Source organism: Scylla paramamosain, chromosome 31, assembly GCF_035594125.1.
Source record: "Scylla paramamosain isolate STU-SP2022 chromosome 31, ASM3559412v1, whole genome shotgun sequence".
In the NCBI taxonomy this organism is placed as follows: Eukaryota; Metazoa; Arthropoda; class Malacostraca; order Decapoda; family Portunidae; genus Scylla; species Scylla paramamosain.
The window spans coordinates 17,166,500-17,180,727 of NC_087181.1; the positions used below are offsets into that span (position 1 = coordinate 17,166,500).

Sequence of the window (14,228 nt, forward strand, 5' to 3'; positions counted from 1 at the left end):
CTCAGGCTGAGTGTGTTTACTTACTCATCACCTAAAAGTGTATCCATGCCTTCCTACTCACCCATCTCCCTCTCCTTTTCTTCTTTTCCCACCACAGAGCATGTGAGTCCCATAGGTGGATCATTCACACTGTATAGAGGATCAAGCTTGTTTCTTGTACAATCCTTTGATATACACTCTTCTGAGGTATCTTATGCTGATACTCCCTCCATATATTCTAAGTACCTTGAGTCGCACTAATAGGTAATCAGCTATTCTCTACCGTCAACTCTTAAAACCATAGGTAATCTGAATATTCCCTCTGTACCACTTAATGCCAGGAGAGGGCTGGTGTGTCTGATGCAGTGACTGTTGTGGTAGAGTGAGATAACCTGGTTTAGTCTCACAGGATAAGGACACAGTTATACTACAGGAAAGTCCCACCTTGCTATGATCCTGCTTGTGATCCTTAATGCCCGTCACTAGTAACCCACATAATCCTGTCAACCTTTTATCTTTCCCTGTAAACTTGTCTCCACTTCTGACTGTCATGCCGCCATTAGTAGCACGATGGTAACATTGGAACATACATCTCAAGTCAGGATGAATTGGCCATTAGAGGTCATCACTGGGGATTGCATCTTGGCATGTTGTTCATACACGTGTCAGTCACATTACCAGCTAGGCCAAGATGATTACCAAGGTCTTTGTGGATTCTGGCTAGCCTTGACTTGTGTCACTACATCACATGCCCACCACCATCATCATGTACTACTTATTTCATTAACAGATTCTTCTATGCTAGTTGATCTTTGCAACACCTTTTGCTAACCTTCCCAATAACTACTACAGCATCACTTGTCCTCATGTTGCTTATATTTTTGCAGGTTGTACAGTGGTGGTGGCAGCAGCAGCCTCACCACCTCCCCCACCAGGCAGGACCCCCAGGCTATGCCAGTCACTATGCCACCTGAAATGTCCAACAATAGGCGTCGTGGTAAGGAAATAATGCTTAGTTGTTTTATTTCCCTCCTTTTTCATATTAATTTTCTGCACTTGAGATGCTGTAAAGATATGCACCAGTTGAGGCTCTATTTAACTGACTGAGCGTATTACTCTGCATTTCATCTTTGGTTAGAAGTGTGAGACAGATTCCACATGCAGGCTGCTCTGATTTGGCCTATAAGATTCATGTTTGCATATTTCATACTCTGCCTTGGGTCTGCCACCAAAATACTGGATTTTTGACAGTTTTGTATTCATTTTGTTACTTTATTCTGTAGTGGTGTAGACCATTGAATTGTTATTTGGTGAAAGATGTTATTCTCTGAGGTATTACACTATTGTTTGTTGCAGTATATGATTCTCTCTCTCTCTCTCTCTCTCTCTCTCTCTCTCTCTCTCTCTCTCTCTCTCTCTCTCTCTCTCTCTCTCTCTCTCTCTCTCTCTCTCTCTCTCTCTCTCTCTCTCTCTCTCTCTCTCTCTCTCTCTCTCTCTCTCTCCTCCAAAACTAATTACACACTTATGTTCCCCCAACAGTGGGTAAAGCAGCAGCCCAAATCTACCGACCACCCCCAGCAAGAGGGAGTCATGAAGAGATGAGCCCAGGCCACCACCCACATGCCCCAGCACAGTCTCGGTCGGGTCCTCAGGAGCCCCTGGGCTATCACACCTACCCCGTGATTGGCCGGCAGCGAACTGACAGTGAATGCAGCACTGCCACCAATGCCAGTGACTTCTACGGCAAGAATCGAGGAAGGCGGCCGGATCAGGTTCTTTACGTGCCCCGTGGGAGAAGACACGTCCCCTCCAGCACCAGTGGATCAGCCCGTGCCACCCCCACTCCCCTGCAGGATCTGGAGCCTCTTCCCCGGCCACCCTCCCCCACCTACTCCATCTGTTCCATTGCCTCTGAGTACAGTGGGCGGAACAGATATGGTCGTCAGGGGAGCCAGGCATCCCTGTTTGATGGGGAGACAGAGGGCAGGGTGAGAGGAAAGCCTCCACAAGTTAAGGGTGAATTCAGTGGAAGGGAAACCAGTGCAGGGAATCACAGACACCAGAAGGGAGGGAATGGGAATGGGCGGTTCTCCAATGAGACTTATCAGCTGATTGAACGCTGCCTCAACCAAGACACAGAATCTGCAAGAAGCAAAGACAGGCCAGGGCCGTCTGAGTACCACAAGGGTCAGGGTGGCCGGAAGAGTCCTGCACCACTGCGGGATGCCCAGCACAGCATCCACAGCAAGGAAAACATCATGGCTCCCCAGGCAGAGTCAGGCCGGCGAGCCAAGAAGAGGAGATCCAGGCGGAGGCACTCACGCAGCCGAGAGCCAAGCAGCGAGCACCACAACAGGGCCAGGATGGGAGAGCAGCTCCCACGAACACCCACGCCTTCCCGTGGAGGCTCAGGGAGCGAGCAGAGAGCAGGAAGCTGTGAACGCATTTTCTACAACAGCAGTTATGAGCGTCAGGACCGGGGTTACGACAACTATGACCGCTACAGCAGCAGCCGCACCAATAGCCGCAATCCCAGCCTGGAGCGCACCACTCATGTCCCCAACCTGAACTGGAGGGCGGGAGGCATTGGAGGATCAAACCCCATGACCCCCAACAAAGGTAGCCCGCCCTACTGCCCCCCACGGTTCAGAAACTCCTCAGGCAAGCCCCCATCAGGCAGGCTCGGATCACTGCCCAATGTAGCGCTTGACTTAGGAGAGAGTGGTGGCCCCTCAAAGGACACCATGGAACACTGCCACACCTTGCCCGTCCACCTTCCCAGCACTCACCGGGAGGAACCCAGCCCATGTACAACTCCAGCCAATACCACACCCTCCAAGTCTAAGCAGGACACGCCCAGACTCAGCTTGGACAACTCCATGACGTCAAGCTGGGGAGACAGTATGGCGTTGCTGGACATCAGTGATGTAGAGAGTCCAAGCCAGAGCCAGGAAATCAAGACACCCTCCAAAGAATCATTAAACAGCCCAGCAAGGTCTCCAGTGATGAGCAGTGAGCCAAACCCGTGCAGCAGTCCAGCTCACCCAGTGGAGAGCAGTATACAGGACACAGCAGACCACAGCACCTTCAACCAGACTAACACAGACCACAGTGATACTCAGCTTGACCACAGAGACACCAATCAGACTAACACAGACTACAGCAGTAATCCAGACCCCCTGCCAGCTGACACCTGGGACCAAAATCAGACAGAATCCCCAGCAAGCCCGAGAGAAGCTGCCCCGCCACCCCACACAGAGGAACACGAGAAAAAAGCAAGTAAGAAGTTTGCATTCAACTGGGCAGATGAGACAGAGGACTCCTGGGACAGCCTGTATGATGACTCAGGGGAGTGTCTTGACCCGGACCTCAAACAGCAGCTTAATGACACTCTGGGCAAGGTCAAGCTGGAGAAACCAGTCAATGACTACTGCCGTTTCCAGCCCCGCTCAGAGGCAGAGATGAATGAAGATGACTATGCCCATGTCATTGAGATCTATGACTTCCCCACCTCCTTCAAAACACAGGACCTCATGATGGTGTTTGGCCAGTTCCTCTCGGCAGGCTTTGACGTCAAGTGGGTGGATGACACGCATGCACTTGGGATTTTCTCTACTTCCCTTATGGGTGAGTGAGTTGTACTTGTTACATGCTGATGATTTAATGTTTCTTGATCATCCTGATTTTGGTTAGGCATCCTTTGGTAGGTGTGCATAATAAACTGATCTGCTGCTATAGACACAGGCTTGCTTATTATGTTCTCATGTTCTAAATAAATATATTTGTAATTTATAATATGTAACTGCTAATCACTCTGAAGATATTTGAGAAACACACAGGTATGAAGGTGTTCGGAGTTCATTTACAGTACTGGCAGGCTTGCCACAGCACTGTAGCTACCACTTCTCAGTAACCTGAGCCTGACCTTCAGCTTGTAAGGTGCAGGATGATTTTTTGGGAAATCTCTTTGGGAAAAAATTATTTATTTTTTCCAAAAGTTGGTTAATAGATTGACTCTTGTTTCATTGTATGTTTAAGGCTTATCAGACTGCATTATTATTAGGATGTAGATAAAAAGTATACTTTTTCTTTGGTGTTCTGTATTTCTTAAGTGTCTTCTGAAATGTGTTATCCTTTTTGTTTTGCTTCTTTACCAAACCAGCTGCCGAAGCTCTTGGCCTGAGACACCCATTCCTCAAGACTCGCTCTCTGTCCAATGCCACCAAGTCCTCCCGGGCCAAGGCCATGCGGATCACTGATGCCCTGCTGCCCTACAAGCCTCGGCCAGCCACATCAGCAGCCCTGGCCCGCCGCCTTGTGTCTGGTGCTCTCGGCCTGAAGGTCAACATATCACGGGAGGTCAGGGAAGCTGAGAGACAGAAACTTAAGGATGCCAAAGGTCAGTCTTGCATTACTTTCTTTTATTCTGTTATTCATCATCAGTTTCTTTTGACACTTATGGATGCATTAATAACCAAAAAAACTTGACTAACAATCTGATCTCCATAATGTTGAGTATGTAATCCCCTTGTTGTCTATGATTTTTACCCATAATGTAAATATATAAGCAGGAGTTTGTTTCCTTTTTAGTCATTTGCTGCTAGTACTTCTATTTTTTTACAGCCTTTGTCTTCTATGCCAAAATGTTATCATTGGTGAGAGATCTATTTGTGTGATCAGCTTGACTCATTAAATCAACCATTTTTCAACAAGTTCCAGCAGATGGAAGAGTATTTAAGTTTAGAATAATGATAAAGCAACTGAGACATGAAGGTGAAATTCCACAATTGTTGTCTCATTTTATGTAAATCACAACTAACTGAACACACACATATACATCTTCCTAATGCCCATACTTACCATACTTCCCACAGCACGCAAAAGGTTGGAAGCCAAACAGAAAATGGATGCGTGGGAAGGAAACCTGACCTAGTGTGGCAGGCAGGCAGGAGGACCAAGTTCTCCTGCACCAGTCCTTACTCTCAGCCATAAAACAGACAATAGCACCTTCTTCCATTGCCAGCCAGTGTGTGGCTGCTGCCTCTGTCCCTGTACGAGGCAAGTCTTGGCGATGAAGTCAGCTTGATCGGGTCACTTTGTTGTTATGTAGTAACCATGCTACAGAATGTTCTTGGTTGTATTGCTTTAGTTTGTTATTAAAAAAAAGTGAGTATAAGATTGATGCCAGAATCTTAGCAATAAGTAATAAGGGAAAGGGCAGTCTTGTGCACTGACGAGCAATTTACAGAATTGAGTACGAGTAAATTGTGCAATAAGCAAGGAATCATCGGTGCAAAGGGTGATCACTTCAATGATATAATTTGACAATTACATCCAGAGTTTAATAGAATTATTAGTAAATTAAGACAGGGTTACCCGAAGCTGTTACCAGAAGATGGGCACACTTATGTATGTGTGTATTATCTACGCAGGAGATGTATTGAGGTAGTGTATGAGCTGTGTTGCCGCAGCAAGTGCCTGCAGGGTCACCTCAAGCACCCTCTTCTCAGGTAGTCTTATCACTTAGTGTACCAAGAGAGAAAACATAGCATTGAAACATTGTATCCATGCTGCATTTATTGTGCACAGTTTATTCTATGGTAGTGAGTAGTGACAAATGATTCTTATTGGAGGTGCATCTTTGCCATTGTATTTTGTAGTCAGGAAATTAAATTTGCAGGATTACTGCAAATATGTGAAATTAGTGCCAAAAAACTTTGTTTTGCTAACAGGCAGCATAAAAAATAAATAAATAATACAGACTTCTGCAACACAGTGAGAAGGTCCTGCTTTTCACAAGTATGGATTGAACTGGTCCCTGTACCAAAATCTGTCTCACCATGGACTTCTTGTTACTGGCCACAGTGAGGATATGCTGTAGTACCAAGCAAACATCTGTGGTGGTTGCAGTGTGGCATGTGCAGTAAGACCTCATCACAGTCTCATAATGGACCAGACCAGAAGCAAAAGTAAACTGTACCTTGGAATGTTTGGTGGGTGTGTTCTGCAAGCACTACATCATCCTTGTGTTATGTGGAGGCCTAACTACCATCTCTGTCCATGTGTTGACTGGACTCATTCTTGTTACCGCAACTCAACAGGGACTCGGAAAATTAGAATCTGTGTTCCATTGTAGTTCCCTAAGCACATGGTGAGATTGCTGTAGTTACTGAGGCTGTCACTACCTCCACACACTACAACTGATGTCAGGGAGGAAGTGACTGGGTAGGTAATAGTGCATCCCTGTCACCCTCAAGAAAGAAGAGAGTAGTGGACTGTGCATGCTGTGGTGTAGTAATTATATTATTTAAAGCGTATTGACCTGAAAGTGTTGGCTGCAAGGGAGGTTCACTGAACGCATGTCCACCACCATACAAATTTTTTATTATCTTTTGTGCTCGTGTGTTGACATGGAGTGAAGTGAATATAAGCTTTCATTTTACTTTTAGATTGATTGTACTTCTAATGTTTTTAATTTATTGTATTTATTTTGTCTTTTTTTTTTTTTTTTTTTTCAAGAAAGAAAAGTCACTAATAATGATAGTCATATTCCATAATAGTGGGGCATTATGACATTCTAGTTTATAGTATTTTATGATTATTAACTGATGATAAGAGAAGGTTTTATTGTGCAAATGTGTGTGGTAATCAAATGACATCTTTACTATTTTGATAGGGAAGATCTCAACTTTATATTCACATAGTGTGTTTGAATGATGAAGAGCAGAGTGTGCATGGGTGAGTGTGCGCAGCTGCAGTGCAATATTAAGACTGCCACTCATGGCTTTACAGGAATAATTATTGCTGAGCTGATGGCAGGGAGAGACAGGCAGGCATGTATACAGACTAGCTTGAAAATATTTCCTACAGTTACCATAGGCTCCTTGTCTTGTAGAAAGTAGGTGCATTGAAGAACACTTGTTTCTTTTGTACATATAGGTTAAGTATTTTTAGACTGAAAAGTTTATGTTTGAGAAATTTGGGCAATGTGTATTTTTCCGGCCCTGAGCCAGTAATGTGATTGATGTGTTGGAAGAAGTATATATTTTTGTACATCTTTCACATTGTCTCTTCATGAAACTTGTCAATTAATATGTGATTATAACATGTTTTATTCCTTAAACCTATGCCCTTCCCTCGTCCAAGCTGAATTGCATCTTCATTCCAATAGTGACACTCTGTTATCTGAATTTTCATCTTAACCAAAGAATCTTATCTCCACTTGTGTCATTTGGTTGGTTGGGTTTCAGCAGTAGTCTGTGAAAACAAACTAGGCATTTTTCATCACAGCCATGTCATGGCTAACATTTTGACTGTCCTGTCATACCAGTACACTAACTATTGGGTTGGTTGATGTTCCATTTCAGCATTGAGAAAAGGTGTTCTTAACCCAGCTCTTTAGGGTCTTATCCTTTGCCTCATTCATTTTCAGATTACCTCTGTCTGCAAATTTGTTTTCAACTTACTTCTTTGGAAGATTACAACATTAATTTTCAACTTCCCTCTTGTCTGCCAAATTCATCACCACCTGTCTTGCATCTGCCACATTCCTCTTCAAGCTTCTGCACTTGCACACTTCTACTAAGTTTTGCATTTTCCCTTAATCTTACATCTGTGATCTGTTGACAATCTCCTTACAAGACAACTACTAAAAGACTGCTGCCAGATCTGAAGAAAAGACTGAGGGAGAACACTAAGGGCAGTGGGAGTGCACCAGATTACTATTGACCATGACTACCAGTTAAAGGAACATGATAGTACGTAATATAACTGATGCATTGAAAAAGAGGAGCAAAAACCATACCATCTTCTATCCACTACCACAGTATGTTGTGTGTGTTCCAGGTTACTACTGGATCTGGGAAATGAAAGCTCTGGTATTGATGGTGGTGATGTAAGTACTAAGGTTATATCTCTAGGCCACCTAGTTCTCCCAAGACTCATTAAGCACTCCAGCCAGCCAATCACCCTCTTCAGGTAAGAAACCCCTGCAGTAGGTGATTAAAAGTGTAATCAGCATTTATTTTGTGAAATGCATTTACTTGTTCATTGACTCAATATACTCAATATTGAGTATATTGAGTGATATACTTGAATTACTATTTGCAGATATTTTAGTCTTTCACTGAAGTTACGGATAAACCCCAATCAAGTAACCAAATGGGAAGAGAAAAGGGAACAAGTCTATTATGGTGTGATAGGGTGAACCTGTCCTGCAGTTGGGTTCTACTGAGGAATGATCCTTTGCAAGGGTGGCTGGTTAGGTTGTATTCTCTGCCCACACTGACCCAGGGTTAAGACCATTATCAGTTCAGCTTTTCAGAATGTGTGAGGATGTGAATTGTATTGAAATTCTTGTTTTCAGCTCCCTCCATGGAATTGTCAGCCTGGTGGCTTCTAGATACTGTATACGGTGTACACAATACATCACAATATGTACATGCCATGAAGAACTTCGATCTGGGGCAAAAGATGGACTTGAATTTACAGTAAAGAAAGAGGCTATCATGAACATTTATATTAATTCCTCCTTCCAGTTCTGCATAACTACCATAAGTGTTTGCCAAAAGGCAAACTAAACAACAGTGACAAAAAGGTCTGTATTCTCATGTTTCAATGTCATCTTAAACTACTTAGACATTAGTGAAAATTACATGGGATTTCAAAAATGTTTTCATGATTTTAATGATAGTTTAACAAGATTCTTTATCATCGATGGGGAAAACATCTTGAGAATCTGATCAATTATCTTTATGACCTTTAACAATACCCCAATGAGAGCAAAGCATTAAGAATATGAGTGTACAAAGAACTTAAGGGATTATTCTTGCTGTACTGTCATGTGATATATGGAAGGCTGATGAAAGGAATGTGTTGGTCATAAATGAATGGCCTTGTGTGTGAAAACTTGTGAATTACTTAACTCCTGATTTTAAACAGTCTGGTCTTGGCTTGAATACAATCATTTTATTTTTAAATATACATTTAATTCCATATAAGAAATACTGTCTATTACATTAAGAAGTCTAGCTTAGATGCAATACAGTGAAATATATTACTAGGCAGTTTGTCATTTTTTCTGTTTCTCTTCTGGCTTCTTTTTGAAAAGCTGAAATGAGAAGGCACATCAGTATATTAGTGACCTAATGTATTAGGTGATAGGTAGATAAGCTAAATAATAATAATAATAATAATAATAATATACCTATCTATCTATATACTGGGCTGGCAATTCCACATAGGGTTGCCCAGACATGGCATCCCACTCACTCACATCATTCACATTCTTAACTGTGTCATTCCCTGGTGGCAAGGGAGTCTCATGGACCACCATACAACACCCAGTGTAAGTATAATAATAATAATAATAATAATCTGAAGCAGGAAAGCATGATACTGAAGCTACATTATTGTTGTTACTATTATTATTTTACTTCTTACAAAAGTCATGCAATCATGATAACAATAAGTAAATAAAGAAATTCATGTATTAAGCATTATATAACTTCCAAGAGAAGAAAATTCAGGTGAAATCATCAAATGGACTTATGCAGAGCAAATAAAAAGTTACATTACCATTGATGCAAGTTATACAAAGCAGTGATCCACCAAGTCTGAGCCTGACAACAGGAAAACCTGGAGCCCACTTAGGTGTCAGATTTACAGCAGAATGATACCAGGATGTTCTAAGGCATCAAATTGTGTAGTGACAAAACAGTCAAGGCCAACCAAAATTCATTCTAGCTAATAGATAACCATCTTGGCCTGATCATCAATAAGGTGCTTTGTTCCCATATGTGTACTGATAGGTTTGATCCTCACTGAAAGATTCTCCTGGTTAACATACCCCACTTTCAGATCCATTCCTCAGTGTTCCATTAATATTCCAAGGCACAGCACCAGATATGAATGTAATATATACCTACCTGAATAACAAAGGGTAGTGTGTATTATATTACTTCCTAGCAATAATCACCTTGTTACATGCTAGTCCTCTGCTCTCTACTTCAAAATGTCTGACTCACTCCCCTGTCTAAACAGCAAAAACCTTTGAGTAATGGACATAAAGTAACTCCGTCTCACCTTAAATGACGTGGTATCCTTGGATGCACGCTGCTTCATCTCCTCCTCAATGTTGCTGTTGATTGCCTTCTGCAGCTGTTTCTGCACCATCATAGCCTCCCTTGCCTTGGCCTTCTTGGGTGCTATGGCCCGTGCTGGAAAATGACATCAAACTTTATAATACATGCTTCCCCACCTAGCACTTGAAAACTGCCATGGTTTGGCTTAGTCTGATTCCGATCTCTCACTTGTTCCTAAATGTCATACAACCATTCGGAACATCATGGAAGCACTGAGAAACTGATCTGAAGGCAAGATGAAATGAACCCATGGCAGGACATTATAGATTTAGCAGAATAGTTAATAAGAGAACTCTTACATATAGGGAACCAAATCAGGTGGCCAACATAGGGACTGATGGTCACTATAGTGTTACCAATCTAAGTGGCAGCCAAGGTGCATTCAGGGTGTAGGTGAAGCTCTGCCACTTTTTCCTAAAACTATGTTACATAACTTATGTGACATGTATAAAAGGCATTACAAATAAGATATTAGATACACATAATCTTCAGCTAAATATAATAAGTCACAAAAAGTAAACTTATCATATAAAGATATCTGAAAGTCAATATAGAAACATAGTATGAACATTTTAGTGTTGCCTTCAGTGACCTCATCCTGACATGTTTCTTTTATTAACTCACATCAGCTTTGAGGTGGGCATGTATGTTAAGTTTATATGGAATTTGATGGAATGTAAGTAGGAATGATATCACTTGACAAAAAAACATATAACTATAAAAAAAATAAAACACTGAACTCACAAACAATAAGCTCCCAGTAACTTGAACCTGACAAAACTGACCCATCACGTGGTGCCTGGGAGGTGATCCACCTCATGAGGTATTCAAGTTCTTGTTTCAGAACAAGTGACAGCTAAAAAGCAGAAGCACTGCTCCTGTCCTTTTCACAAAATCTTTCCCTGGCCTCAACAAAATTGAGGGACTTATTAGGAAAGTTGAGTTTTGGGTGAGGAAGCCAAATTATTGAAAAATGGCAATGAAAACAGGAAACAGGAAAATAGAAAAATAGGAAATTTCCCTGAAAATCTAGGGAAATTTCTGTGAGTAGCAATTTCAATTGCTTGTGTAAAGAGAAATTCCATCCCCACACCTCGTCCTAGTCAGGGGATGCTAACCTAACATAACTAACCTAACCTACTCAAATTTAACTTAGTCTAACTGAACCTAACCTAATCTAACCCAACCTAACCTAAACTAACTTCATCAAGAGCCAACCACTCACTGAAATCGCAACAGATGTTTTGTAGGATACGTATTCTATCCATAGCCAAAAAATTAGACAGATTGGTTGGGAGCAGCTATTGTGCACATTAAGTACCAAAGTGGCAGTGCTGTACCCACACCCTGACTGTACTCTGGCTGCTACTTGAGACTAGCACACCTATAGGTAAATTTCAGCAGTTAATTTTCTCATATTCCTTGATTTAGCTAGCTGTACTTTTTATGTGCATGTAAATCAAGAACAAGTGATCACTTCCAGATTTTGGAGAGTACTCAACCAAATATTAAAAATTTCACACAAATGTCTCATTAGGAGCAGGCATTACACACTGATTATTGCTAAAACAAACACAATAAATAACTCGTGAGGCAGTCAGCTGCCCAGTGGAACTATAGTACAGCCATGCCCTTGGGATGATTCCAGGAAATGGTGTCACACGCATCCAGTTAGAGTGCCGTGTTGTAACTGACCATGGTAAGGTTCACACCCACCTCAACATCACCCTTACAAACCAGCAAATTAAAAAAAAAAGAAAAAAAAGTAAATAAAATAATAATAATGATAACAATAATAATAATAATAATAATAATAATAATAATAATAATAATAATAATAATAATAATAATAAAATAAGCTTCATTCACCAGAGACAAAATGATTGATATAACCTTACCTTACTAGATTAACAACTACTTATTTCTCATTTGCTTTTTCCAGTCGTGACCTATACTCTGAAGGAGTAAGCAGTGAAATTAATAACTTAGTTAATCCTAACCCATCATAAAATTCAACATAATCAATGGATGAAAATGCTATTATTTCAATATTATCATAAGAACATAAGAACATAAGAAATAAGGGAAGCTGCAAGAAGCGACCAGGCTTACACGTGGCAGTCCCTGTATGAAACACACCTACTGCAACCATCACACAACCATCTGCTATCCCCATCCATAAACTTGTCTAATCTTCTCTTAAAGCTCTCTAGTGTCCTAGCACTAACTACATGATTACTGAGTCCGTTCCACTCATCTACCACTCTATTTGAGAACCAATTTCTTCCTATCTCCTTCCTAAACCTAAATTTTTCAAGCTTGAACCCGTTATTTCTTGTTCTACCCTGGTTGCTGATCCTAAGAATTTTGCTTACATCTCCCTTGTTAAAACCCTTATACCACTTAAAGACTTCTATCAGGTCCCCTCTTAACCTACGTCTCTCTAAGGAATGTAAATTTAACAGCTTCAACCTCGCCTCGTAAGGAATACTCCTCATCCCCTGTATCCTTTTAGTCATTCTCCTCTGTACTGATTCTAATAGACCTATATCTTTCCTGTAATGTGGGGACCAGAACTGCACCACGTAGTCTAGATGAGGTCTGACCAGCGCCAAGTATAACTTTAATATTACTCCCGGCCTTCTACTTTTAACACTCCTAAAAATGAATCCTAGTACCCTATTTGCCTTGTTTCTGGCTTCTATGCATTGTTTCCCTACACGGAGTTCAGAGCTAACTATAACTCCTAAATCTTTCTCGTACCCTGTACCTACCAGAGTTTGGTTGTCTAATGTGTACCTATTGTGTGGGTTTCCTCTACCTACGCTAAGCACTTTACATTTGAGGGTGTACTATCAAAATTTACAAAATCAACAGCATAGCTGTTCAATTTCAGGAGATAATATGTTTTTTTTTTTTTTTCAGGTCGTGATCAACACAGTGAAGGATAAGTAGTGAAATTAATGAACTCAGTTCATCTTAATTTAACCTAAACTAACAACCTTATCTTTAAACGAAAATTCTGATATAATTTCGGTATTAACGGGATGTACTCATTAAAATGTACTAAATCAGAGGAGTACATGTTCTTAGTTTTCGTAGAATGACTCACCGCCTTTCCTCATTTTAAGTGAAGACGGCTGGCGTTTCCCCTTCTTCAAGTTAGGGGGAGCTTTTTCTCCTCCCTTTCCCTTCTTGCTCATGTGCTTCCCCTGGGCCATGGTGCGAGTCTAGGGGGGATCCTGAGCTCCCGATCCCGCTGGTTGGTGTGCAGTGTTGGGTGGTGGTGTTCGGTGGCTGGGGACCAAAGGATTCACGTGGCCTTGTTATTGTTGTGGTACGGAGTGGTGATGTGCAATTTCGGTTATGCTGGATTCGGCTCCATACTTGTTCTTTTTCTTCTTCTTATTATTATTATTATTTATTGTGGAGAGAGAGAGAGAGAGAGAGAGAGAGAGAGAGAGAGAGAGAGAGAGAGAGAGAGAGGTAATCACGGCCCTCTACTCCTATCAAGAATACATATCACACGAAGGAGAACAAACGAAGGGAGGAAAAGAGAAATGCACTACTCCTGGTGCCCTGAGTATTACTTGAAAAGAATAGCTAAAAAAAAACGAAATAAGTTTTGTAAGTTAATAAATAAGCAAACAAATAAGTCTGAAAAAATGCGGTTGCATGGAAAAATGTATATATGCATTTTTAGCTTAAATCATGTTTTATATTTCTTTTATTCTACATCCTTTATCTATTTACTTGTTATAATATATTTATTTATGTTTACTTAATATGCATGAAAGTATATATAGCTTGGCGTTAGGTTCAGTTTACATAGGTACCTTTCTTATGTCAATTCTGGCCAGTGCACTCCACGACAGTCACGAGTAACAGAAATGCCTGTACGGACAAATGCTATAATTCACAGAAACGTATTCACATTCTGTACTTTCGTGTGCTTGAAGGTAACAATGTAACAATGTGCTTGTTACTGTAGCAGACACAGAAGTCGCGGTTGTTTAAGTTACGTTAGGTTAGGGCAGATCAAGGAGCTTATGTAGAATCCTTGGATTAGATTAAGGTAGGTTAAATTAGGTTAGAATTAAATCATGT

General features: G+C 41.2%; 2 protein-coding genes across 4 annotated transcripts in view; one reads left to right on the forward strand and one right to left on the reverse strand.

Annotated features, from left to right (window-relative positions):
• LOC135088756 (serine/arginine repetitive matrix protein 2-like) overlaps window positions 1–7,084 on the forward strand; it is a 29,923-nt gene extending 22,839 nt beyond the window's left edge. For all 3 annotated transcript variants that reach the window (XM_063983757.1, XM_063983758.1, XM_063983756.1), the window contains 4 exons: window positions 867–976; window positions 1,519–3,606; window positions 4,142–4,378; window positions 4,854–7,084. In XM_063983757.1, coding sequence (XP_063839827.1) covers window positions 867–976; window positions 1,519–3,606; window positions 4,142–4,378; window positions 4,854–4,912 — 2,494 coding nt within the window. In that variant the 3' untranslated portion in view covers window positions 4,913–7,084. The remainder of the gene's footprint in view (window positions 1–866; window positions 977–1,518; window positions 3,607–4,141; window positions 4,379–4,853) is intronic.
• A 1,842-nt stretch (window positions 7,085–8,926) lies between these two features.
• Window positions 8,927–13,495, reverse strand: LOC135088757 (UPF0390 protein zgc136864-like). Its single transcript, XM_063983759.1, has 3 exons — window positions 13,234–13,495; window positions 10,063–10,196; window positions 8,927–9,088 (listed from the first exon to the last, which is right to left on the reverse strand). Exons 1-3 carry the CDS (start codon window positions 13,340–13,342, stop codon window positions 9,050–9,052), a joined length of 282 nt encoding a protein of 93 aa, XP_063839829.1. The 5' UTR covers window positions 13,343–13,495; the 3' UTR covers window positions 8,927–9,049.
• Between the last annotated feature and the right edge of the window lie 733 nt (window positions 13,496–14,228).